The 25,994-nt window shown below is 35.0% G+C and overlaps 1 protein-coding gene across 3 annotated transcripts in view; it reads right to left on the reverse strand.

Annotated features, from left to right (window-relative positions):
• Positions 1–5,243: 5,243 nt before the first annotated feature.
• The window catches only part of CWC22 (CWC22 spliceosome associated protein homolog), a 57,585-nt gene continuing 36,834 nt past the window's right edge, over positions 5,244–25,994 (reverse strand). For all 3 annotated transcript variants that reach the window (XM_045480392.1, XM_045480393.1, XM_045480391.1), the window contains 9 exons: positions 24,687–24,791; positions 22,979–23,060; positions 19,169–19,229; positions 14,865–14,942; positions 14,042–14,194; positions 12,234–12,361; positions 10,615–10,716; positions 10,299–10,519; positions 5,244–6,086 (listed from right to left, as the gene is read on the reverse strand). In XM_045480392.1, the coding sequence (XP_045336348.1) occupies positions 5,500–6,086; positions 10,299–10,519; positions 10,615–10,716; positions 12,234–12,361; positions 14,042–14,194; positions 14,865–14,942; positions 19,169–19,229; positions 22,979–23,060; positions 24,687–24,791 (1,517 nt within the window). In that variant the 3' untranslated portion in view covers positions 5,244–5,499. The remainder of the gene's footprint in view (positions 6,087–10,298; positions 10,520–10,614; positions 10,717–12,233; positions 12,362–14,041; positions 14,195–14,864; positions 14,943–19,168; positions 19,230–22,978; positions 23,061–24,686; positions 24,792–25,994) is intronic.

Below are 25,994 nucleotides of genomic sequence, written 5' to 3' on the forward strand. Positions count from 1 at the left end.
AATGAGTATTAAATACTCATTTAAAACAAATCTTACCCTTACAAAAAGTAGAGGACAGAACAGTAAGACACAGCTTCATATGACTGGGCACAGTGATGTTCCCAGAATAAGCACTATTATTGTGATCCACTTGAAGGGTAGTTCCTAAGTGCTAGGTCTATGGCTGTGGTGGTCAGCTAGGGACGACATTACCTTGGAGGGCATTTTGGCAGTGTCTGGAAACATTTTTGACTGTTATTGACTGGGAGATTGGTGTTACTGGCATCTAGCAGCTAAGGCCAGGGATACTGGTAAACATTGTACAATGTGCAGGACAGCCCCCACAATAATTAAGTGACCCCAAATGTCAATACTACTGAGGTTAAGAAGCTCTGGTCTATACAAGGTGCAGACAGAAAGGCAATATTTAACACAAAACTCATGGCTGATTAATGTATTATCTAAGGGGGTAAGATAAAAAATAAAAGTGATCTCGCAGTACAATATACAGGTGCTAATCACACGCTCTTTACTGCATGTGCCTTGAATTGCATCGAACGATATAGAAGGAAAAGCCATTGTTGGGTTCTACATCAGAGCAACTTTCACATCAATAGCAAGGTGGATGTATGCTGAATCTTGGGTAGGTGAATAGAAGAAGGATAAATTTCAGGTGGAGGGTAGAAAGGAGGCAAAAATTCAGAAATGAGAGAAACAGCAGTGTCTTTTCAGGACAGTAAATAAGCAGCCCAGCTATTGCAGGGTTTGTGTGGTAGGGTAGCCTTAAGAAAAAAATCTTTCACCAGTCATGTGAGATAAAGCAATGGGTGGAGTCCTGGCCTTGCCACACCTCAGCTGGGTAGACACCAGTGTGCAAGCTGTAAAACTGGGATATCTTCTTACCTTACAGTTGTTGATGTGAAACTTAGGGATTCTAAACTGCCTGCCCCAAAGTAGTGCTCAAAGGATGGCAGCTTCTAGAACACACATTAAGAAAGACAGGTTGAACTTGAACTTTAAGGAAACCAGAGTAACAGGCTGGGAATTTACATTTATCCTCTAGGCTAGAGGAGTCATTGAACTTCAAAGTACAAAGAAGTGACAGGATGGAAATAATACTTTAGATTACTGAATTCAGAATTGAGGTAGATAGCGCATAGGTGGTCACTGTACTATTCTTTTGGCCTTTCTGAATAGCTAACATTTTTCAAAGTGTGAGTTTTTACTTTTTAAACTTTATTTTGTTTTCCCCTGCAAGGACTTAGGTTCAATTGAAAACAGGTCCTGTTTGCTCTTTGCTATCTCCTCGGAACAGTACTTGGAGCACAGTAGGATGATGAATAAATTAAGTCAGGCCACAACATACAAAGGGCCAGAACTATGGTGGTGGTGGCATTCTGGGTGGGAAGACAGTGACATATGCCAAAGATTTCCAAAAGCAATACTGATAGAATTTGGTGATCTGGGGAGAGGGGACCAGCTTTGAAAATTCAAAAATGGGAGATATGTGGAATTGACTGCAGCTAAGTGAGAGAAGATGTGGCTCTGAGGAAAAATGAATTGTATTTTGGATCCATGAAATATGAGGAGTAGGCCAATGAAGTGCAGAACTAAAACTCAGCTAAAGTTTTAGAGCAAGACGGGACTGCTGAGGTTAGCAAAGTAAATGAGTTTTCTCACGAAAGATGACAGAAGACTTCTCCCACTATTATGAGCAGAAAGTAAAAGAGTGATGAGGTTGGTGTAACAAATAGTGTCATTTCAAGATTAAATAATAGCTTTTGAGGGTATAGAGTTACAAACTAGCTACTCAAAAGCTAATTCACCCAAAGGGATCATAATGTGCGGAGTTTTAATAAAATAACTTTGGGCTGTTTTAAACTTAAAAATAAATCATTTTCAACATTTAAAAATCAGAAGCTATGTAAAAATCTTAATTCTTTAATTCTCTTGAGAATCTGGCAGATTTGTCAGTCTTTGGACTTCTTAAAAAATTTTTTTTAATGTTTATTTTTGAGAGAGAGACAGAGACAGAGACAGAAACAGTGCAAGTGGCAGAGGGGCAGAGAAATAAGGAGACACAGAATCCAAAGCTGGCTCCAGGCTGAGCTATCAGCACAGAGCCCGACAGGGGGCTTGAACTCACCAACTGTAAGATCATGACCTGAGTCGAAGTCCAACGCTTAACCAACTGAGCCACCCAGGCGCCCTGGACTTCTTTTTAAAAGATTTTTTTTTTCTTTTTACATTTATTTATTTTTGAAAGACAGAGAGAGACAGAGCACTAGTCAGGGAGGGATAGAGAGAGAGGGAGACACAGAATTCGAAGCAGGCTCCAGGCTCTGAGCTGTTAGCACAGAGCCCGACATGGGGCTCGAACTCACAAACCATGAGATCACGACCTGAGCCGAAGTCAGACGCTTAACTGACTGAGCCACCCAGGTGTCCCTGGACTTCTTTTTTAAAAGCACAACTGGAACAGAGTAACCGTTGCTGCCTTTAAGGGGCTCCACTCCCCAATCTGACTGGTCTTGTTTGTGTTGAGTTGGCAATTCCTGGTCTAGTGGTACTATGTCAGCATTAGTGACAAAAATAACAATAAAGATAGTACACCGAGCACTTAGGTCTATGACCTGTTCATGTCACAGAGATCTTCATTACTTAAGGGAGGCACTATTATACTGTTGTACAAATGAGAAAATGGAGACACAAAGGTCAAAGGACCTGCACAAAAGTCAACAGCCAGCAGGTGGCATAAGTCAGATAAAAGCCTAGTGAGACTGAAACATGCAGTTAGCCAGTTTTCAAGTGAAATGGTAATAAGTCACTCAATATGAACCTGAATCTTTTCCTACAAGCAAGTGAAAAACTAGAAGAGCAATGAGAAATTTTCACAAAGTCAATACATCTGAAGTTTCGATGAAATGAAAAGATTCCTAGAAGAGCACTAGTAAAGCAGGTGAGCAGGATGGGCAGTGGTCAAAGTGTGATGCTTGAAGAAGAGATTGAGAGATGGTATGGATTCTGAAGTAACATAAAGGGATGACCATGGGCGTAGGTCATTAGGGACATACTAGCGACAGAGAAACCCTGGATGCAACAAGTTGAGAAACAGAAAAACAGTGAGTAATGCATGCAAAATATATAGGTCATAGCCGATCCTTAAAAAAAAAAAGCTAATCCTAAGAAGTAAAAAGTCAGAAATGGCAAACATAGTCAACATGTTTCTTGTCCACATATTAAAAGAACAAGAGTGAATGGCAGAGTTTGCATGTAAGCATACCGTATTTGATGCTGTAGAAATGCACTGTGAAGACAACAGTACCGTTCTGTCCCCTTGACTCCCATTCACTGTGCCCTGATGGGACTCAGTTACACTCAAATACATCTGCTTAAAGATAGTTAGGTATTCTGTTCACTGCTTTTGTTAAAAGTAAATAAAATAGGGGTGCCTGGGTGGCTCAGTTAAGTGACCAACTTTGGCTCAGGTTATGATCTTGATGGGTTCAAGCCCTGCATTGGGCCCTGCCTTGAGATCCTGTCTCCCTCTCTCTCTGTCCCTCCCTTGCTTGCGCATTCTCCACCTCAAAAATAAATATTAAAAAAAAAAAAGTAAATAAAATAGTGAGGAGGAAAAAAAAATCCAACTAGTTGAATAGGAAATGTTAACATAAATTTCCAGACAATATTTGTTATAAAGAAACATCTATACCCAAGCAGTTCTTTTTGCTTACGTTCCTCCCCATAGCAATCTACACGTACCTTCTTCCTTTAACAATCTGGGCAAAGTCACCCTATCAAAGATCTATGACTTTCCTATGGAAAATTACCAACCACCCGCTAGTATCATGACCTCTTCTCCCTACCAACTATAGTCCGAACCCCAGTGAGAACTGAGACTTTGTTTTCCTCATGGCTTTATTTCTAGTTCCTAGAACAGGGCTGGGCACATAATAGAAGCCCAATAAATATTATGTTTAAAAAATTATCTACTTTAATAACTCTTTAAGGTCCTTACTACTCAATAAAAAGAATGGTTTCCTATTTTTACATTTAGAAATTTTAAACTTAAAGTGAAGAAAAAAAAGCTAAAATTTTTAGTCCATTTTTTTTTTCCTTTTTACCATCCCCCAAGTTTAGGGTTCAGTTACAAAAATAAACCCTCATTTATTTCCTTTAGGGCTCACAGCGCTATGTGTTCCTTAAATCCAATTTGCTGAGCTTCATAGTTCTGTAAAATGCACGGTGTCCATGACAGTACCTTCTAATGACAACTCAGCATCTTCTAACCACCACAGGAGGAGAAAGTGCTAAAAAGAATTTTTGCAGGCTGCCATAGTCAATTAATATTTTTTTTGTTTTGTTTTGTTTTTGCGGGGCAGGAGGATAGGAGGAGGAGAGGATAATGTTTATTTATTTACATGGACTTTATTGTTACTTATACTCCAGTTTTTGAACAAAATAGAAAACATTTTGAATCAGAAAATGCCTGAAAGTCAAACATTAAAGATGGTGGTCCCATTACTCTTGAAACCAGACATCAGCTAAAATGGATTTTATGTACTTTAAAAGTGAACAAGCACAAGTTGTCTATTTGGTAAGTAGGGTTAAATGCAGGTAAATCTAAAATTTCAGAGGCAGTATTTTATTCCAAAAGTAATAAATAATATGGCCACATATTAATTGGTGAGAGTTACAATGATGGAAACCTTTAAAATTCTTATAAAAAAGTGGAATTATTTCAGTTAAGCTGTTCACATTTCTCATGACTATGTTTTCCAACAACCCGTTAATCTAAATTAAAAGTTAAATACACGTTAACTCACCAACAACAATATAATGTCAAGGCTCAGAAAATGCACTAATCACAAAGAATTTCAATTAAATGTTAATCTAGCAGTCCAGAGAGAAGAAATGTTATTAAACAGAGAAGTCCTAAATATAAATAATATAACTGTGTATCTGTTTAAAAGACTAACATACCCATAGCTTCATGAAAACACCTGTTAAAAAAAATTACACATACCTATCTTGTTCAAGATGTAATATGAGACTTGAAATAATTCGTTTTTAAAAAAGGGTGACTCCTAAAAGAGGTTCATAGCATCTCATAACAAAGCAAAAACGTTACATGGAAATGGTTCATCTATTTTGGTCTCTAGTTATATCTATTTAAAAAAGCCACTACTAATTCATATAATAGTTATGTAAACAATTGGAAACATCAGGAAAAAAAAATTTTGTCAATGAAAAAAAATCACTGATTCAATGAGCATTTGATCATTTTATTAACAAAATATAAGCAAGATTACATCCCTCTCTGGTGAAACTTTTCAAATAATTTTATGTGGAGGGCCTTGAGATGTATCAATTATAAAACATGTTTAAAATGAAAAAATTTTAAATGTACAAATACAAACCAGTACTTTATACAAGAATTCTCTATAAAGTTCGTTAATGTAAAAAATAATTTGTTTCAACTGAATATAAGGCAAGTTCAGTTTCTGTAATTTTGTAGCATTACTTTTTTTGCTTTGTTGGAGACTTTTCTCTTCGCCGGTCCGGATGTTTCCTGGATTCTCTGGAGGGTTCAGAGTGTCTGCTCGATTTTTCCCATCGCTTCTCAGCACCATTCTGACATCTATCCTCATCACTTCTAGAACCCGAATGTTTTCTGTTCTTTTCTCTTGACTTTGACCTATCTTTTCTTGTAAAATGTTCACTGTCCTTATTTCGGTGCCTGTGCTCATTTTCGGAAAAAGAATTTCTTCTCTCTCCTCTCTTCTTTTTGGGATCACCATGCTTATTTTCCAAATCTGTGTGCATTTCTTGGTCTCTGTCATTCATGATTCTACTGTAACTATTTCGTTCAGCAGGGACACCTCTGTCTGCACTGTATTTTGTTACGGGATTTCTCCAGTTTGGCTCTCTTGAATTTTTATCTTTATGTTTTTCTGACCTCCTTTCTCTTTCAGTCCTTATTTCCTGATGCCTTTGCTCCAGTCTTCTTTCTTCTTGTTTCCTATCATGTGTGTGTTGTTTCCTGATCAATTTATCTACTTCTTTACTTCTGGTGTTCCCTTGTCCCTTTTTTCTTTTATCTTTAGCTGCACATGTAAAATGAAATAGTTAGCTTTTATTTTAATCTTTAATTTCATAATTTAACAATGACGTTTATTATGACATTTATTGGTCCATTGCAGGCTTATTAATTCAGATAAACTGGATGCAAAAGTAAATTGATTGAACGGAAAGTCTAATGACAATATTTCACGAGATGCATAATTTTAAGAATATACGACATATCACCATTAGTTACCAAAGTACTGTTTTGATCCTTAGACTCAAAGCAGTAAACGGAAACTTTAAATGAACTACAGCAAATGTAAATTTTTTTTATAAGGTGACTAGCATGGTATATTTCCATTACAAATTTTATTCAAAAACAGAAATTTCAGCCCATGTGCATTATGTCATATAAAGTAAAGTACTGTGTCAGATCTGGTTATGTTAATAATCAAAATACATGCCAGCAATATCCCCCTTAAAGGGGAAAGGGATGACTAGTTTGCTTAACAGCATGAATACATATTTTTCAAATAAAAACCTCTTCCTACAAAAAACAACAGTTCTGCTATCAGAGAAGCACTACCTACACCAGAAAGAGAAGTGATGTTATGACATAATCACAGGCTTTATGAGAGCCATGAAGGCTTGATTTCTGAGAAAACTCTTCTGAAAAGGCCTAGAACAATTTAATCTGATAGAATCACAAATATAAATGTTAAATAATCACAGTGAAATTTTAAGGTATAAAACAAATTTAATCACTTTATCTGTGTGATTTCTTTTGGGTACATAAATCAAAGGTGCTGAGACGACCAAAATTTCTGCCAAATTCATATACATACAGAAAGAAGAAAATATGGAAGAGAAGTGTCCACCTTCGTCCTATCTCCACCCAAATCTCACCGTACCAACCTGTATTTCTTCTGCCAAATGCCTACCCTTGGCACAGTCCATTGGTTTGCCACTAAGGATTTATTTCTCTGGCTCCTATCAAGCAGCTCAGCTGAGCAGCAGCTCGCCAAGCAGAAACCATCTGGCTGTGTGCTCCATCAACGTCTCTCTGACCCTAGTCTATGCTACTCTCAGGGCTTTGCTGACATGAGAACCCGAGCCCCACCACAACGTACAATCTCCTGTCTTTGGCATTTGCTTTACAATTTTCTAATTTGGGGATAGTTCATACCGCTTTTATGCTGTTTAATATTTTACTAATAAAACTGAAAACTCTCTACTGAAATTGTACGATGAGGCAAATTAATTTTGAATCAGCAAGATCCCTTATTGCAGCAATTCATGCTGTGTTCTCATCTGTTCTCAAAACAGATAACCATGAAATAACAAATTCTTTAGAATTAAAAGAGGTGAATATTAAATGAACAATGTTAATATATTTTAATTCAAGAATAAGACTTCCTGTGGACAAATGGAATCTTACTCTGATAATTTAAAACACCAAGAGTCCCACAATTCTGGCTGCCACACATTACGTGACACACTTTCAAGTGCCACAAGCCAGAGAACCAGAGTGTAAAGATCAACATTCCAACCTACTAAGACTACGGGGAAAAGTGCTGCTTCTCTGAAATATGCATTAAGAAGTTAAGAAGAAATGACATGCATTTTGGACAATCAGACTACGTCTTATTCAGACTAAGATGCTACAATGGAAGAAAGCAGAGTTGACCCTGGGGAAAACAACAGAGACCTCCTCAGAAAATGGCACATTTGAAAATCCTTTACTACAGCATTTCCACTTCCAGGGAGAATGGAGAAAGCTGTGGAAGACCAGGGCTCCTGCTGAAAACAACTAGAAGTGCCAGATAAAAATGTAAAATCTTCTGTTTAGAGGCAATAAAGATCTTAAACAACTTGAGATGTTCTAAAGACGGGTGGTGCTCAAAAAAAAGGATAGGGGTATGTTGAAAGAACACAGGGGTTAACCTGAAGGAGCTCTTAACTGCCAAAGCTGAAATGATCTGAACAAAATAAATGATAGTACTGGATTTTAACTCATAGAATAAGATAAATATCCATGAGTCCAGACTGATGAAATATACAGTTAATAGATAAATGGGGATTGAGGGACAACTCTTACTTACAGAAGAAATTCAATTACTAAGTGTAGAAGAAAAAAGACAAACATAAACATCACATTCGGCAAACACCACGGCAGTTAAGTATTGCAGACGAGGTCCAAAGATAGATGCTAAAATTGAACAAATTATCTCTCTACAACACATTAATTTACAGAGAAAGGAGTTTCCAGAAAGAAATCCAGCAGATATCAACTTAACCAAGTGATCAGTTAATGTCATGCCAGTATTATGAACTCCCAGATAACATGCACTAAGAACATATCATTTCTATGACATTCTGTCCAAAAATGCATAACCTCAATCTAATCATGTAAAAACATCAGACAGATCTCCATATTGAAGGGCATTCTAAAAAATAAGTGACCAGAGGACTTCAAAAGTATCAAAGCCTTTAAAAACAAGGAAAGCCTGTGAAGAACTATCAACAGGTTATAGAGGACTTAGGAGAAATACAGTTAAATGCATGTAGGATCCTGGAACAAGAAAAAGGACATTAATGGAAAAACTGGTGAAATTCAAATAAGATCTGTTGTTTGTTTAATGTGTTGTTTCAATGTTAATTACCTGGCTTTGATCATTGAACTATGATTATGTAAAATGCTAACACTAGGCGAAGCTGGGTGAAGGCTATATGGGAATTTTCTGTACTATTTTTTCAACTTTCTCTATGTAGAATAAGGACCAAGATTGAAGAGAAGGCAGAACCATAGAGAGGTAAGCTGACATAATATAGCCACTTGCTCCCTGCAGGTTGTCTGCTGATTCAGGGCTGCTGCTGAGGGACAGAGAGACCAGCAGAGCTCTGGCAGCTACACAGGGCTGGACATACAAGAATGGAACGGAACTATTTGCAATATATATGTGCAACCAAAGATACATGTCCAGAAAACCTAAAGAACTCCTACAAATCTATATAAAAAGATAACAATAAAACAAACAAAAAGAGTGGGTAGCAAAGGACTTGAATAGCCGTTTAACAAAAGGAAACTACCCAAATGGCCAATAATAATATAAAATAGTGCTCAATTTCATTAGCGATCAAGAAAATGCAAATTAAAACCACAATGCAATACCATGACATATCTACCAGAATGGTTAAAATGAAAAAGATAGCCAAGTGAAGTGTTGCAAGGTTGGGGTCAACTAGAGCTCTCATACACGGCTGATGGGGGCATAAACTGAAATAACCACTTGCAAAACTGGCCGTATCTACTGAAGCTAAACGTACACACAACCTACAACCCAGGAATTCGCAGTGAATCTCTAAGTACACACCCAACTGAAATGCATATGTGTATATATACATGTGTATATGTATATGTACGTGTATAAATATGTATACATATGTACATGTATATATACACATACCAAATGTAAATAAGAGTATTCACGGGAATATTTCTAAATCTAAATTGTTACTGAGTAAAAGAGATGTTAAACTAACTGTAGCATACTCATATAGTGGAAAACTATACAGCAAAAAGAATGAACTATAATTAAATGCAATATTACAGATGAAGCTCACAAAAGTAATTGTGAAAGATAAGCCAGACAAAGGAGTTCACAAAACATAGTGATAAAGTTAAAAATAGGCACAACTAATTTATGGAATCACAAATGAGAGTAGTGGCTAACATGAGGCAGTGGACAGGGGAGTGGCAGTAGCTATTAACTCTTGTTATGGGTAGCTAGCACATGGATATGTTCTTCTCATGAAAATTTCTAGAGCTGTACACTTGCGAAGTATGTATGCATTCGATGCATGGCACGTGTCAGTAACTAACACAAACCCTCACTAATTAAAGTAAAAAACTATAATTTATTTAAAATATAAACACCAGGAAAGCTGTAAGCTGGACTGCAGGCATTATGAATGTATGGTATTTCAGTCATCATTCAAATAAATATTTACCAATGAAATATCTTCATTTCTATGAAAAAGATTCCAACAGCCAATCTTAGCATTATAAATGATGTAATTCACTACAGACTCCAGCAGTGACAGATGATCATTTATATTATTAATCGTGGCTTTTAAACAACTGAACTCTAAAATAATTAAGCAATCAACTTATTTTCTTCCCTCACTGTAAACATCACCAGCAATATACTTGTTAGAAAAGAGCCCAATCAATTATAAATGAGTTTCAGTACCTGAGGCAGAGCTCTGACTACTGCTGGATGAAGAATCGCTTTCCTCACTGGAAGACTCCGAACTGCTATCACTGCTGTCCGATTCAGAGGCAGAGGAGTCAGACTCTGAAGATGAGGATGCGGAAGAGGAAGAGGAAGGAGAGGATTTATTTGGCTCAACGTCTGGTTTCTGTGCCACAATGACCTTTGGTGTATTTTTGAGATGCTCGCGCAATTCATCCCTAATTAAAGATACAACCTCTGTTAGTTTTTGCTCCAAAGGCAACTGTGGGATAGCTTTATAAGATGAAAAAAAAATCCTGAAAATTATCCTTACGTTAAACCTCCAAGTCCTATAGAAGTAAAGAAGTTGATGGCAAACCGAGTGTTTCTTGGATTATCTCGGGGTAATAACCCTTCAAAAAATGGCTGTAGGGTTCTAAAAGAAGAAAAAAATAAACAAAAGACAACACATTGCTTGAAGATTAAAAGGCAAAGTTCATATACAGTCATTTTTCAGATTTTCTATGTATTACGAAATTAATAAATGAAATACAATCAAGGAGGTGATTTATATCATTTATTAGGTTAGACTACATGCTATCTAAATGAAATGAATAGGGTCAAGTCATAATTTACTATACTTGATTTCTATAAATATACAACAGAGGATTTAAAAACATTTTTATACACCACACACATATTGTGCAACATATACAAACACACGCGCACACACACACAGTATGTGAATGTATATAATGCAAAGTAAAAACAAATCTCTGTTGTATACATATATCCACATGGATGCATGCACAGCACTATGCATGGCATTGGGGGTTGGGGAAAAATCGTCAACAAAAGGAAGAAGTGATGGATGAAGACTGCATGTAACTACTATTTCTATGGAGGGGAACAAACAAAACATTAACAGTACAAGGTGGTTTGGACATGTCCTTTGGAGTGCTACACCGAATGACTAACCAGCAGAGTCAGGACAAACCGTTTCATAGAAAAAACTGACAAATAAGAATGAGGAAGAGTCTGATGGATAGACCAAGAGTGTATATTTCTAGCTCTGGAGGTAAGGAAGTACGAACAAGTGGAGCAATGTTGGTGCAGGCTGTGGAGAGGGGGGAGATAAACCTGGTGAAGTAGATGGAGACCAATAAGTAAGTCTCTGAAGCCAAGGGGAGTAGACAGAATAGCACAGAGAGGGCATGTTGAGCCCAGAATAGAAACTGTGGCGAAGAGGAGAGGGAGGCTGAAGAGCAGAGACCATGAAGAGTAAGGAAGAATGACAAGAAAGTGAGGAGCCACAGTGAGGAAGTGGTCAACTGTCTAAGGGAGGCTGGGAAGTGAGGGCTGTGAGGGCTGAGAAAAAGTACTTGATTTGGCAGAGTGTCACTAAGAAATCTGAAAGGATGATTTCAGTAGTGTGAATGCAGTAGAAGCCAATGCGAGTGGCAGGAGGCAATGTGAATATACAGGAAATAAGAAAACTGGGATAGGGATTACACGACAGTCCTGGAATAAGCCCTAATTCAGTGTAATAATGTGAACAATTACATGACTGAATCATCTGTATATATTCACAATTGTCCACTGATAACACAAAAATTAATATTCTAAGGTTCAAAATTAGCATTTAAATGAAAATAAAACTGTAAGCACTCATTATTGGAAAACTCCAGTGGGCATGCAAAATAATCCTGTGTGTTGTAACTAAATTCAAAGAGGCATTAATTCTGTGCTGTCTCTACTGGGACTAAAATCCATCACTAAAATTACATGTTGTCCTGTGCCACAGAACATGAGATTCAGAGTAGTAACTAACGGATGAAGAAAGTCCTAGGGGCTTACCTCTTGTTTTTACGACTAAGGGTGGACTTACGTCGCTAAAATGGAGGAAAATTCCTGAGTACAGTAAGAATAAAAAGTGCATAACGATAAACTTACTCATCCTTTAATCTTGCGTTAAGTTTAGGAAGACCCATATATTCACACAATTCTTGGAAAAATATTTTAACAAAAATTCTACTGGATGATGTAGTGGTTTCCTCACTCAGCTTTATACATTCAAGAACCTGAAAATTAAAATTAAAAAAGACAAGTTTATTTTGTTCAAAAGATAAAATGACCAACACTGATAACTTGAAGTATCTCTAAAGAATTATCTGTGAATATCTTTCTTTGTCCTAGTAAGTATTACTTCTTGGCAAAGTTTAAGACTACCTCTCTATGCTAATTTTCATAATGCTAAGATGCTACAGAAATAGAGTTCTTTCTTTCTTGAGTAATGTGCTTTTTATAGCAGAGATATATTCTGCCATGAGTATATAATGCTGAAGCAAAGATTACTAGCTCCTAAAACTCACTCATCAAAACATGGATGTATAAGGGTTTGGGTCAAACTGCCACTTAGAGCATTAGGCTATAGTTTTGTATAGGACATATACGACAAGAGTAAAGACAGAAAGAATGATGGCTTGTTCTGAATATTAAGATCGAGGCTTAAAAACGGAGGTTCATGGAGAGAGGTTTTAGGACAAATAAAAATAAAAGTAACCTCCAGTTTTTATGAGTTCTGTGTTCCAGAAACCCATTTGCTTCAATTGTTTAAAAACTTGATTTCATTTTCATTCCCGGAGGGAAAAGAAAGAAGTAAAAAAATTATTATGATCAGGCTCCTAGGTCTGCTCACAAAATGCCTATTAGTACAGCTAGACATGTTTAGTACCTACAGTATTACAACAGTCCATCCAATGTTTATGAGCTCACTTTGTTGCTTCATTCTATCATCAAGTTGTGGTATTCCACAGTGTGATCCTTTTCTTTCTTTCCTCTTGGATGTAATTTCCTTCTTTCAATTTCACTTTTCTCATAACCTATCACTTTTTATTTTATATTAGCACTATGGGCATACCTTACCTTATATATTTCTTATGAAAGCAGAGACCATAAATAATTCACTCTGGATGCCCACTATCTCTCTCAAGTGACTAGGCTCTTATCTAGTAACTAAATGAATGGTTGTTGGATGAACAGAGGTTGTACAGTAAATGCCAGCTTCATGAATGCATTTCAAATTCCAATCCAGTGTAGATTTCTCTATCAAGAATATCTTATCTTGTTCTAAATAACTATGGCTACATGATACATGACCACCAAAGTAAGATGTATGTGGTATATGAGTGTGCATGCATGTGTGCACACACAGAGAAGACAAAAATCTATTGTTTTCCCTGAAAACACCACTAGCTATCACTTTTAAAAAGCACTGTGATGTTTGGACTGTTAATATCACCCCGGGTTGTATTTCTTAACACTCATGTTATTTACTTAGCTTCTCGATCTCATGTTATCTGAATATAGCCTCAAAGACTGCCATTACAGTAAAAGTTTGGTATAAATTTCATTTTAAATCTTTTTTTTTTTTTTTAATGTTTATTTACTCTTGAGAGAGAGACAGAGCATGAGCCGGGGGAGGGGCAGAAAGAGAGAGGGAGACACAGAATCTGAAGCAGACTCCAGGCTCCGAGCTGTCAGCACAGAGCCCGACGCAGGGCTTGAACTCACTAACCGTGAGATCATGATCTGAGCTGAAGTCGGATGCCTATCCGACTAAGCCACCCAGGCACCCCAACTATACATTTCATTTTAAAGTACATTTCCTACATAGGAAAAGTATGGCTATACTATACTTAACACCTACTTGACAGTAACAGGATTAGGAAGGAAGTATAAATATCGATCCATCTACTTACACTCCATGGAAGTGAATCAGTGTATAAAAGGTGAGCAAACATCTTAGCAACATTTCTCAATTTGTTTGTTTCCAAGCGATGGATGGTATCATATTGTTCTTTGAATATACTTTCAAAGGATTCCATGTATTCTTTTTTTAGCATGCAAAATCGCTAATAAATAAAAAAAATTGAATGTCAGTACTACTAAAAGTTGACTGTCAATACCATTATGAGTATATCAGATCCTCCTAAATTTATTGAATCAAAAATTAGTAAATCTTTTATACATCACATTACTCAATCTTTTTGTGCTGTATGACAGAATGCTCAAAAAAAAAAAAAGAATAATATATATCATCCCTATTTACTTGGGATTTATATGCTAAAACAAAATTATACAAGTATCTTATCATAGACACATACATTTGCATAGTATACAAATATATTTCTCTGTGGGTAGAGTTTAGATTTAAAAACTTATTTTAACTCATGATCTATTTGTGCTGCCTGAACATGCACTTGACTTCAAAAACAGCTTTGAGATTTTGAAAAGGCAACATTTAATTGTCCTCTTTGGGAAATTGTTACAAAGCATATAGAATCTCAAAAAGTTCTGGAAAAGACCTATGCAATGTTAAGGCACCACAAAATGAAGTAGGAAAGGAGGAAACTACACAGGGTAGGAAACCTGAGGAAGGGAAGAGCAATGAGATTTTATCAGAGATATGCTATTGTATTAGACCAGACCACAAAGAAGACACAGTAATTCACAATATTCATGTTAAGGATTCCCTTAGTGATGCTATTAAATTCCAACAAGAAAAATGAGGCTGGAACTCACCCCAGCTAATAAGCCAAAAAATTTTTCATAGGTCCTTTGTTGGGCACAACAATCAAGTATCATGTTGCAGAGTTCTTTCTATTTGGAAAAAAAATTCATTAATGATTCAAAATACAATGAATCCATGCTATAATTTATCAATATGATAGAGACAGCCTGAATTTTTAAATAAGATTTTAAACACACAAAATTTCCTAAGCTTTGTGAACTTAAGTTATTAAGACAAAATAAAAAATTCAATCTATGTCAGGCCTATAGTTTTTCAAAGCCTTCAGTCTGGCTGACAGTTTCCAAGGTCATCTATGCTAATTAGATTATAAAATTCTCAATTCAAATTAAGTATGAACCACTTCAGTAAAATCTACTATATGAAAAAGATACACCAAGAAAAGATTGAATAGACTATATTCTAAAAAGATTCTACACAAAATTTTTTAAAATATAGATCATCAATATACCACCTGACAATCTAGTTATATACCTTTAAACTCAATTCTTTAAATTTTTTTTTTTTTTTCAACGTTTATTTATTTTTGGGACAGAGAGAGACAGAGCATGAACGGGGGAGGGGCAGAGAGAGAGGGAGACACAGAATCGGAAACAGGCTCCAGGCTCTGTGCCATCAGCCCAGAGCCTGACGCGGGGCTCGAACTCACGGACCGCGAGATCGTGACCTGGCTGAAGTCGGACGCTTAACCGACTGCGCCACCCAGGCGCCCCACCTTTAAACTCAATTCTTAAGAATATATTTAATTAGTATGGAAAAGGTAGAAGATGAGTCTTTATTTAGGCATAAATAAGTACAGCTACAACATTAACTTAAATGACATTCTGGTTAATAAAGAAAAAATGTATTTAATTTTTTTTATGTTTATTTTTTTGAGAGAGAGGGAGAGACAGAATGTGAGCAGAGGAGGGGCAACGAGAGAGGGAGACACAGAATCTGAAGCAGGCTCCAGGCTCTGAGCTGTCAGCACAGAGCCTGATGCGGGGCTCGAACTTGCAAGCTGTGAGATCATGACCTGAGCCGAAGTTGGACGCTTAACTGGCTGAGTCACCCAGGCGCCCCAACAAGAAATGTATTTAAAAGAATAAAGAAAAAAATACCTCTGTGGTTGGATTTGCTAGCCTCAAAATAAATGTTATACATATAGATCTATTGATAAATCTATACAAATAGATCAAATCATTCCATAACTGCTGGAATAATATATTGCCAATCAGCTATTTTTGTGCTTTGAAAATTCCTGTATAAAAATTCTGTTGAACTATGGGTGCCTGGGTGGCTCAGACAGTTAAGCGTCCAACTTTGGCTCAGGTCATGATCTCTTGGTTCGTGGGTTTGGGATTTGTGTTGGGCTCTGTGCTGACAGTTCAGAGCCTGAAGCCTGCTTCAGATTGTGTGTCTCCCTCTCTGTCTGTCCCTCCCTCACTAGCATTCTTTCTCTCTCTAGCTCTCAAAAAATGAATAAACGTTAAAAAAAATTATTTGGGGGAAAAAAAATTCTCTTGAACTAATAAATGCAAGAGTAAATCCAGGACCGGAAATACCATCATCAGAAATGATTTATAATTTTAAAATACTCAAATGAAATATCCAAATATTCAAACTGTATCAATTTCACTGATGATGAAACTCAGACAACATGGACACATCATTGGAGACAAAATGAAAATAGGCATATATTCATTCTCTGACCACTGCTGTAGTAGTGATTATCTTTTTCTACAAGACATTTATCAAAAAGTTAAAAATTATTTTTTCCAAATATAGTAACTGTAATATATCTGCTTTCTATAAATGGAAAGCCAGCCTACAAAATATAACATATACCCATTCAGTTCATTTTTACTTCTATTTAATTTTACCTTTATATTTTCAACTAGCATGGTAGCCCCTAGCTATATGTAGCTAATTAGTTACATTACTTAACATTACATAAAATTTCCATTCTTCGGTCACACTAGTCACATTTTCAAGTACTCAAAACCCGTATGTGACTAGTGGCTACTGTACTAGACAGTGTAGAATATAAATATTTTCATCATTGCAGAAAGTTCTATTGGACCACGCTGCTCTAGAAGTTGATAGTCTACTTATAAAACACTCTATTCAAAGGCCTTAATTCACAATATGAGGATATTTTTAGATGTCATTACATTGCTAAATTATTATTTTTTTTTTTCAACGTTTATTTATTTTTGGGACAGAGAGAGACAGAGCATGAACGGGGGAGGGGCAGAGAGAGAGGGAGACACAGAATTGGAAACAGGCTCCAGGCTCTGAGCCATCAGCCCAGAGCCTGACGCGGGGCTCGAACTCACGGACCGCGAGATCGCGACCTGGCTGAAGTCGGACGCTTAACCGACTGCGCCACCCAGGCGCCCCAGCTAAATTATTATTTTTTATGATTACTCAGAAGTTACCTCAATTAAATAAAATGCTTTTCAATGTGTAAGTTCTGAAAAGATGTACTTTGTCAAAATTTTAATATAGTAGTAAAAAGTTAAAATAAGGCTTTTCTGAGTTCTGCCATATTATGTTAATTTGATATTAAAATGCATTTTCAACTCTTTCTACCAACATTGTATTTTACAGTAACATAACAGTTAATCAGGTTTTAAACAATATAACATAGTAATATACTGATAGTATTGCTAATAAAGCCAGTGCTACTTGCAAAACAAATTACTTTCTTCCCTAGACTAAATGCAATTATAAGAGTTATTCCCTGTGGCTTAGAATAATTAAATATTTTAACATTTTAATTAAATATTATAGCAATTTCAGGAGAGTCTTTTGAGTGCATGAAAATAGATGTACTAAGACATTCTTCCAAATGCTATCAAAATATGTTGAGGTTAGTTCTAGAACAACCGTCCTCTGAATTAGTATTAATAAAACGTATAAAGACTTAATTATACTCCTCAAATAATGTGACAAGATCATATAGTAATTTCAGTTTCAATTATAATTTTAAAGGTTAATTCCCTAATTTATTTCCTTTCAATGGTGACACATCAGGTACACCCAGGGTACAAATAGGTATACTGTTATTAATATACCAAAAAATAAACTTTAAGAGGGAAAAAAGAACTTTTTAAATTTGAAAAAAATAATTTCATCTCAAAATTACGTACCATGGCATTTCAAGAAGAAATCTATAATCTAGAACAAAGGTTGGTAAACTTTTCCTATCATAGGCCAAATAGTAAATATTTTAGGCTTTAGAGGCCATACGGTCTCTGTTGCAACTAGCGAATTCTGCTGCTATAGGGTGAAAACAACTATACACGATCCACCAACCAATGGGCATGGCTGTATTCCACTAAAATTTTATTTACAAAAATGGGCAGTGGGCCTGGGCTACAGTCTGCCAATCCCCATAACAGATCATATTTAAAGCCTTAAGACAAAGCACTCACACCTAATGGTAACAGCTCAGATAGACAAGATCTTTTAGAACTAGAAACGAAACTGCCTACAGTTGATATATTCACTCTGGCATCTCTGCTGGGTCTACCACATGTAAAGCAAGATGTGAAGAACAAAACCCTAAAAGCCTTGGCTCAGGTTCCAAGGATTTAAAATGCAGATGGGCAGGGAGCAACATACACAAGAATGCAACTAGCAAAAAAAACCAAGATAATCTACTCAATCCAGTCTTTACTATCTTTGGCATTAGGGTTCCATGATACTTTGAACAGTGAAGTATAGGGAGTTATAAGACTATGAGTCCCATGGACTAAGAGGGGGCTAATATGTACTTTATGGACCACTGAATCCCTGACACCTTGTAGAGTGTCTGACATGTAGTATATGGTAAACATAGACTGCTGAATTAATGAATGAAAAAAAATGACACAGATTCTTCCATATACAATTAAAGTAATGTAATAACATGTATGGTGACCTTTATAATTTCTACCACAAAAGAATGCTTGAGCACATTAAGTAGATGGGCTAAGCAATTCACTAAGGAACAAATTTCTTATTGTATTTAGGCCACCTATTTGATTTATAGGCAACCACTCAGAAACTCATGTAATGTGTAGTAGTTCTGACAGACTTCTTCCTTTTTCCCCCACATCCCATTTAAGCAGCCCATTTAATTCATTGCAATGAGTAGCACTTATGAAACACCCTAGGACTAAGTTTCAAGTTACTTTAAAATTTTAGAATAACTACATTAAAAACAGAATATCCAATACTGAGTTATTTCAATTCATAAAACCTATGAACTCCTTTAAACATTTTTATAAACTATATTATTTCCTAATAGAAGAAAAACACATCAACTTACTGTTTGGCTTTCAGGAAACTCCATTTTCAGCAATTTGTGAGCACATTCTTCAAAATCTAAGCTGTAGAGATAAAACAGACACAATAGGTTAAAAACGTGCAGCATAGTTGAACTATGTTTTATAAAAAAGGATCTTACTTTAATAATTGTTTTAAATAAGTTTTTTACAGTAACTTCACAGTACTCTATTGTGTATAAACAAAAGACATAGCTCTTAATTCTACAAAGAATAAAGTATTGAGATATACTACAACATGGATGAACTCTGAATTATGCTAAGTGGAAGAAGTCAGATATAAAAGACCACATACAGTATGATTCCATTTATATAAAATGCCCAGAACAGGCAAACATATAGATAGAAAGTGGACAAATTTTATTACACTGCTAACTACTTGCACTTATCTCTGACCCAAGTCAGGAAGAGATAAAGATGCTCCAGAGCCCATCATGACATCTAGAGCTTAATCACCACATTTACAAGTTATCTTGATTCATACTCAAACACATTGCTTTTGTGTTATATTTTCAAAAACTAGGTATAAAAATAGTAAATAACCAAAATCACTTACAAGGAAAAAAACTGCTTTTATGCCATATAAGTTGCAGTAAAAATAATTCTAATATGCTTAAGAGAATTATCAAATTCAATGTGAATTCAATTTAGGAATAATGCTAATATATTTGTACTTTTTGCAGAATGTTCAACCTTTATTCTTTTGATAACATCAGGATAAAATAATCAGAATGATTATGAATTTAGTTTTATAATTCCTTTGTATTCCTTAGTTTCTGATACTTATTGAGCTTCATAAGCACAACAGAGTAATAACTGTGGATGGTACAATGTAATGGAATTAAGAAAAAAACTATAAAGAAAAAAGAAATATATCAAAAAGAGCTTTTGCAATGGAAAATATTAAATATCTAGCACTAAGATTAAAATATTAAACTACAGTTGATAAACTTCAAGAATATAGCAGTATTACCAAAAAGTATTTTGAAAGACACTGTTTTCTTTTCTAGTTTTAATTTTCCTCAAGAAACAGAATTAGTATGCAGGAATAAACCTATGAAATTTCTGAAAAATAAGTAGTCAAGGAAAATATTTTACAACTGGCCTTTTATCTAGTAAGTACCAGGGAGAAAATTAACTGTATGATAGTCTCTTTTCCTTCTTGCTTTATTTTAAAAGTATTTGGTGACTCCCCATATCAAGATTGTTTTGAAGTTACACTAAACGTGAATATTAAATGAACTAAGTTTGATATTTCAGTTATCTTAGGTTGCTAAATCAAATGAATTTCAGGTTTAACACAAATAAGTATTGAGGGAAGGGTACAGAAAAAAAGATTTTACATGATACTAGTTTTCAAGCTGTGTTTACAAATGGTTTTGTTGATGTTTCCAACCTAAGAAACTCTGATGGGCAACGACAGTCCCACCTCCTTCTGATGCTACAGCTTCAAAAATGCAAAATCAGAGTGGAACATCATTTGAAAGCAAGAATAAACAGGAATGTCTACTTTTCAGTAACAAAACCAACGGTGTTGTTTTATGTTTTGTGTCAATGAGAGAGGGTCATTTAGGAACCAGGATAGTAACAAGATGATAAAAAGAGTGCTGGTGAGATCAGTCAACAAGTCTAAAAGGAAAGAAATAAAAACAATAAAATCACCACACAGTTCAGCTGTCCGACCTTAGTTTTGTTTACAAGATTTCCGAAAGCAAACTGTATGATGCCCTCACTGCCATCTGACTTGATGAGTTATATTCCATTCTTAATTTATATTATATTTCGTATAGATTGGTTTACTATCAATGTAAGACTAAAAAAAACTGGAAAAAGTAGATACAAAAAGTCTATAATCCAATTTCCTCTCAAGACAACCACTGTTGAGATGTTATATACTACTTCTAGAATCTGCCTACCTATTGAAACAGTGAAGAAAATACTACTGGTACAGTACTATACAGTCTATACAGTTTTTCCCCCACTGAACATTAAGTCAGACCACTTGCCCAAATCAGTAACAATTCCCCACTAGCTTGATTTTCAATGGTGGCATAAACTGGACATTTTGTTATTTGTATTGGACAAGATGGTCTCTTTTTTTTTCCATATTGAACAATTCTCTCTGTAATTCTCTGTCAGTATGTATTTCTTTAAGAAATATAATGAAAAAGGATTGTCTAACGGCATGGACATTAAGCCCTTGATTCACGGTTACCAAAAGGCTTTGGTTACCAAAAGGCTTTCCGCAGACAGTGTATCCCTTTAAATTCCCACCGATGTTTATATGTATCTCACTAAAATCATTAGTACTGAGTACTGTTGCTTTGGGAAAAAAACCAAAGTAAATAGCTTTGCTGTTTTAATGACCAACAATAGCATTTATTGTTCTAGAGTGATATTTATTTGATAACTTTATGTTTCAGGATCCCATTACATGAATCCCTCAACCATGTCCTTTAAACACCTTTCAGCTGAAGTCTGTGTGGTTCTTTCCTAAAATTTGTATGAGCTTTTAATTAAGTACAGCAAATTTTGTTATAAATAATTTTTACTTGGCATTTGGGGCTCAAAACTCTTAACAAATACTAACATATAATACAGTATTGCTGTTACTAGAGTTGTTACCACTCTGTAATTGTGACTGTGACCTAATGCTTTCTTGTTCAAATATTTCATGTGATTCAAGGATTATCAAGGTTTGGTAAGCTAAAAAAACAGTTTTATTTAAATAATTATTCAAAGAGCTCCACTGTAACTCTTTCAAAATTAATGTTAACAGCAATATTAAAGCAGTGAATCTACTGTTTACAAGTGATTACTGTTGAATTTGTAAAAAAGGATAAATGAAAGGTCAAACTCTAAGAATTTTTATCTGTAACAAAAACTCCTCATTTTCTATTTTAAGTTTGTATGAAAAAATATTTAATAGTTTTTCTTTCATTTGAGAGGCAAAGAAATAGGTAAGGATAAACCAAAAATATTTCTAGCCAATGTTTTGCTTTTTAACATTTTTCTTTCTGAAGATGAATCTAAGCCAAAAAGTTTTCAGACAGAATAAAAACAGGATGACTCCTACGTATGAATCATTTTTGCTATTACATCATATGAAATGGAAATATACAAAACCTAGTAAGAAAACAAAACTGAGAAAACATTCATCCTCCAGTGTAAAATGTAAACACTGTGCCCATTAAATCAATAGGTTGATTCGCATAAAAAACAACAGATGTACTAAGCATTTCATATTTCATTTATTTCTCTTCAAAACCAAACTCAGCCTTCAAAGGGAATAGGATATTCGTATGACATCATAGTAGTTCTTACTTAACATTACTTCAAAGGGTCCTCAAAATCTCCTAATTCCTATTTCCATTTATATTCATTTCCATCCGCACGGCAAATCAGTATCCAAAAGTTATCATAACAGTGTTTCTCTGCTTAGAATCAGAATTAGAAACCAAATTAAAAAAATACTAAATTTCTACTACACAATTATATACTGTGCCAGCTCTATAATATAGAGTTGTTTTCAGGTTTTTATTAGTTATATTTAACTATGAGGAATGACAGTTAAAAGAACTCTGTTTAATTATGTAACATGAATAGACCTTCCAAATAAGAAAAGATAATTTTCTTTCGAATCAAAGAACCAACAGTAGGGATCTATGAAGTTGGGCAGGTAGTTTGAGAATCCCTGAAATGGTATCTAGTTTTCTGTTATCAGATACTAAAAATTTCATCTTCTTTTCCATCTCCTGTGAAAAGCAAGGATCAACAGAGCTACAGTATCTTACCTTGACTGAATAGCAAGATAAATTGTACGACGGAACGAGACTAGATTGATTTCTGTTTTGTCATGAATAGTCACTTTTTGTCCTGAAAGAAATTAAACATAACCAATAACAAAACTACAAAAATAAATGTGAAGAAATGTACATGTATCTCTACATAATAATTTTTCATAAATATTTAGAATCTAGTTTAATAATAATACTACTCTTTTCTGCGGAGTTCAAAGAAATCATTTCTAGTCTCTTGTCATATCTTAGAGTATTTTAATAACTTATGTCAGTTCAAAGAAGTCCAGAATCAAGCCAGAAATATTATTTTTGTTTCTGTGCCACTTGCTCATTTAGACACTATAAAAGGCAGCGCTCATGGTATTGTTTGCTAAGATATTATTTCTAAGGTTATAAACATGACAATTTGGAAGAACTGTAATTTACAGGTAGAAATTCAGTTTCAGAGAACATTGGATTATCATGACAGACTGGATAGGTCCATTTTAAATATGTGTATTTACCAAAATGTTCTCTTATCTAATTCATGGAAACTTCTCTTAGAAATATTTAATAGTTTTTATTTGAACAATATTTTCACATGAAACAAAAATTCTGAAGTAAATGTAGTACACAGGTAGTTAGGAAACATTTTAAATAAGAAAGACACTGGAAAAATTGAATTTACTTTTATAAAATATGTTGTAGAAAACTAATTACACTTCAAGACAGAACTAAAATGCATTGTGTCTTAGAAGGAAAAGATATACTTTTAATATTTTCAAGTATGTAATATAAGTAAATAATGACCAGTGTATGTATGTTCTGATGTTTTAACTGAGACTTAACCAAACTAAAGTTCTGAGCTTACTTTTCTGTGAAATAAAGCAATCAAAGCTAAAGAAGATCATGCCTGCTCTGTGCAAACACAGCTTCTGGCCTCCCCATTCTATTTTGCCAAAATGAATAGAAAATATCTCATCACTTTCATGTGTCACATTCATGCCAGGGTTGCAGAAATCACATGCATTCAACATGAATGCATCTTTTTCACAGTTTATAGTCACATGCATAAAATGTCAAATTAAAATTATGCTGATATTAAAAAAATGATTTCCTTGTTTAATACTTTTAGAGCAGAGTTTTCTTTTTTTTTTTTTTTTTTTTTTTTCAACGTTTATTTATTTTTGGGACAGAGAGAGACAGAGCATGAACGGGGGAGGGGCAGAGAGAGAGGGAGACACAGAATCGGAAACAGGCTCCAGGCTCTGAGCCATCAGCCCAGAGCCCGACGCGGGGCTCGAACTCACGGACCGCGAGATCGTGACCTGGCTGAAGTCGGACGCTTAACCGACTGCGCCACCCAGGCGCCCCTAGAGCAGAGTTTTCAACCTTAGTAATACTGACATTACTGGCTAGATAATAATCTGTCCTGGGGGGCAGTCTTGTGACTTGTAGTATGTTTAACAGCATCCCTAGCCTCCAGCTACCAGATGCCAGTAGCAATTCCCAGGCCTCCACAGATTTTATTTTAGAGGATTATATTAGAATTAATTTATTAATTAATTTTAGAGGATAATGTTAGTTTAATAAATTAAATAATATAATACATAATTAATAAATAAATTTAATGAACAATCCTAATTTATTTTAGAGGATTACATTAAAATTAATTTAATTTCAGAATATTTTACAGTATTATTTGAACGAGCTACACTTTTACCTTCTTCATCTTCTTCGCCCTCTTCCTCCTCTTCTTCCTCTTCCTCTTCACTACTTCCAGCATCTTGGTCTGTGTTTGAGTCACTATCTCCTTCATCAAGAATTTCTACCAGAATAAAGTATAGGAAAATATCAGTGAGCAAGTGATACACATGAATCTCATTCTAAGAAGATAATTCTCAGTTGGCCGAAATCCATAGTGTTGTTCCAGTTTACCACCCAACAAAGATGATCACCCAGGCCTATGTTATTGCCTAGGTGGTCAGAGAGCCGTATGTATCATTCTTCTGCCAGCTAGAAAATGGTCATAAAATAAGGAAGGGATGAAAAGAACAAAGAAATAGTAGATGAAGGTTTTCCAAAACAGCAAGACCACTGGAAAAATAAATTATGAATGGAAACAGGTACACTGGAGTCAAAATAATAGTTCAGCATCAAAAAAGAGATCGTCTACTATAAAAAGCTAAGGCTAGATCTAGAAAAAAAGAATTTAGGGTAAGAATGTTTTGTGAAAGATGAAGAACGAAGAAAAAATAATTGCATAATTTAGTGTTTAAATAAACAGTGATGAGATTTTTATTCTTATGTATACTTAAATAGAACATTACAATTAATCTAAAGACTTTCCATATGTAAACAGAAACAGAAGTTTAAAAGCCTTAAAAAAAAACTAGTAAGATAAGCGCTTCACTGGAAAATTGCATCTTAAAATACAACTCACCTTCAGAAGGAGATGAAAACAGTGATGTAAATCAGACACTACGTAGGTCCAGTCACCATATTAACAGTTAACAAATGACAAAAACTAAAATTGTATTTTGCCCAATGGTGTCCTCTATTACTCAGATAAAAGATTTTACAAACCTGGCTAATACCTCACTTTTGCATTTCTATTACAATCAGAGATTTTAATATAAAGTTTTGGGGTGAACTTATTTTTAGGAAAATTCTACTTTCTTATATTTAACTGAGCACTATAAATCAGGAGCTACATATAACATTTAATGTTAGCAGAAAACCTATCTTAAAAAATAAATCATTTTATTAAAATGAAGAGGTGTCATTCAATCCTTAGCTGACACACAAATCCCAAGAATACTTCTAACAAATGTGACTTCAAGTAATAATCTAATGTGTCTAGTTTCCTATTACATAATGTGGCTTAGACAGACTTTTAAGAGAGGAAACTATTTAGCATTCAATAGTAGGAAGACAGGCACTCCTGCTGTTTTCCCAAATGCTGTAAGACCTAAAACACAAGTGCACCTGGGTCACTCTAAGGTGCTAATTACCAAAGCTGTGCCCACTT

The sequence above is a fragment of the Leopardus geoffroyi genome, chromosome C1 (assembly GCF_018350155.1).
Source record: "Leopardus geoffroyi isolate Oge1 chromosome C1, O.geoffroyi_Oge1_pat1.0, whole genome shotgun sequence".
NCBI lineage: Eukaryota > Metazoa > Chordata > Mammalia > Carnivora > Felidae > Leopardus > Leopardus geoffroyi.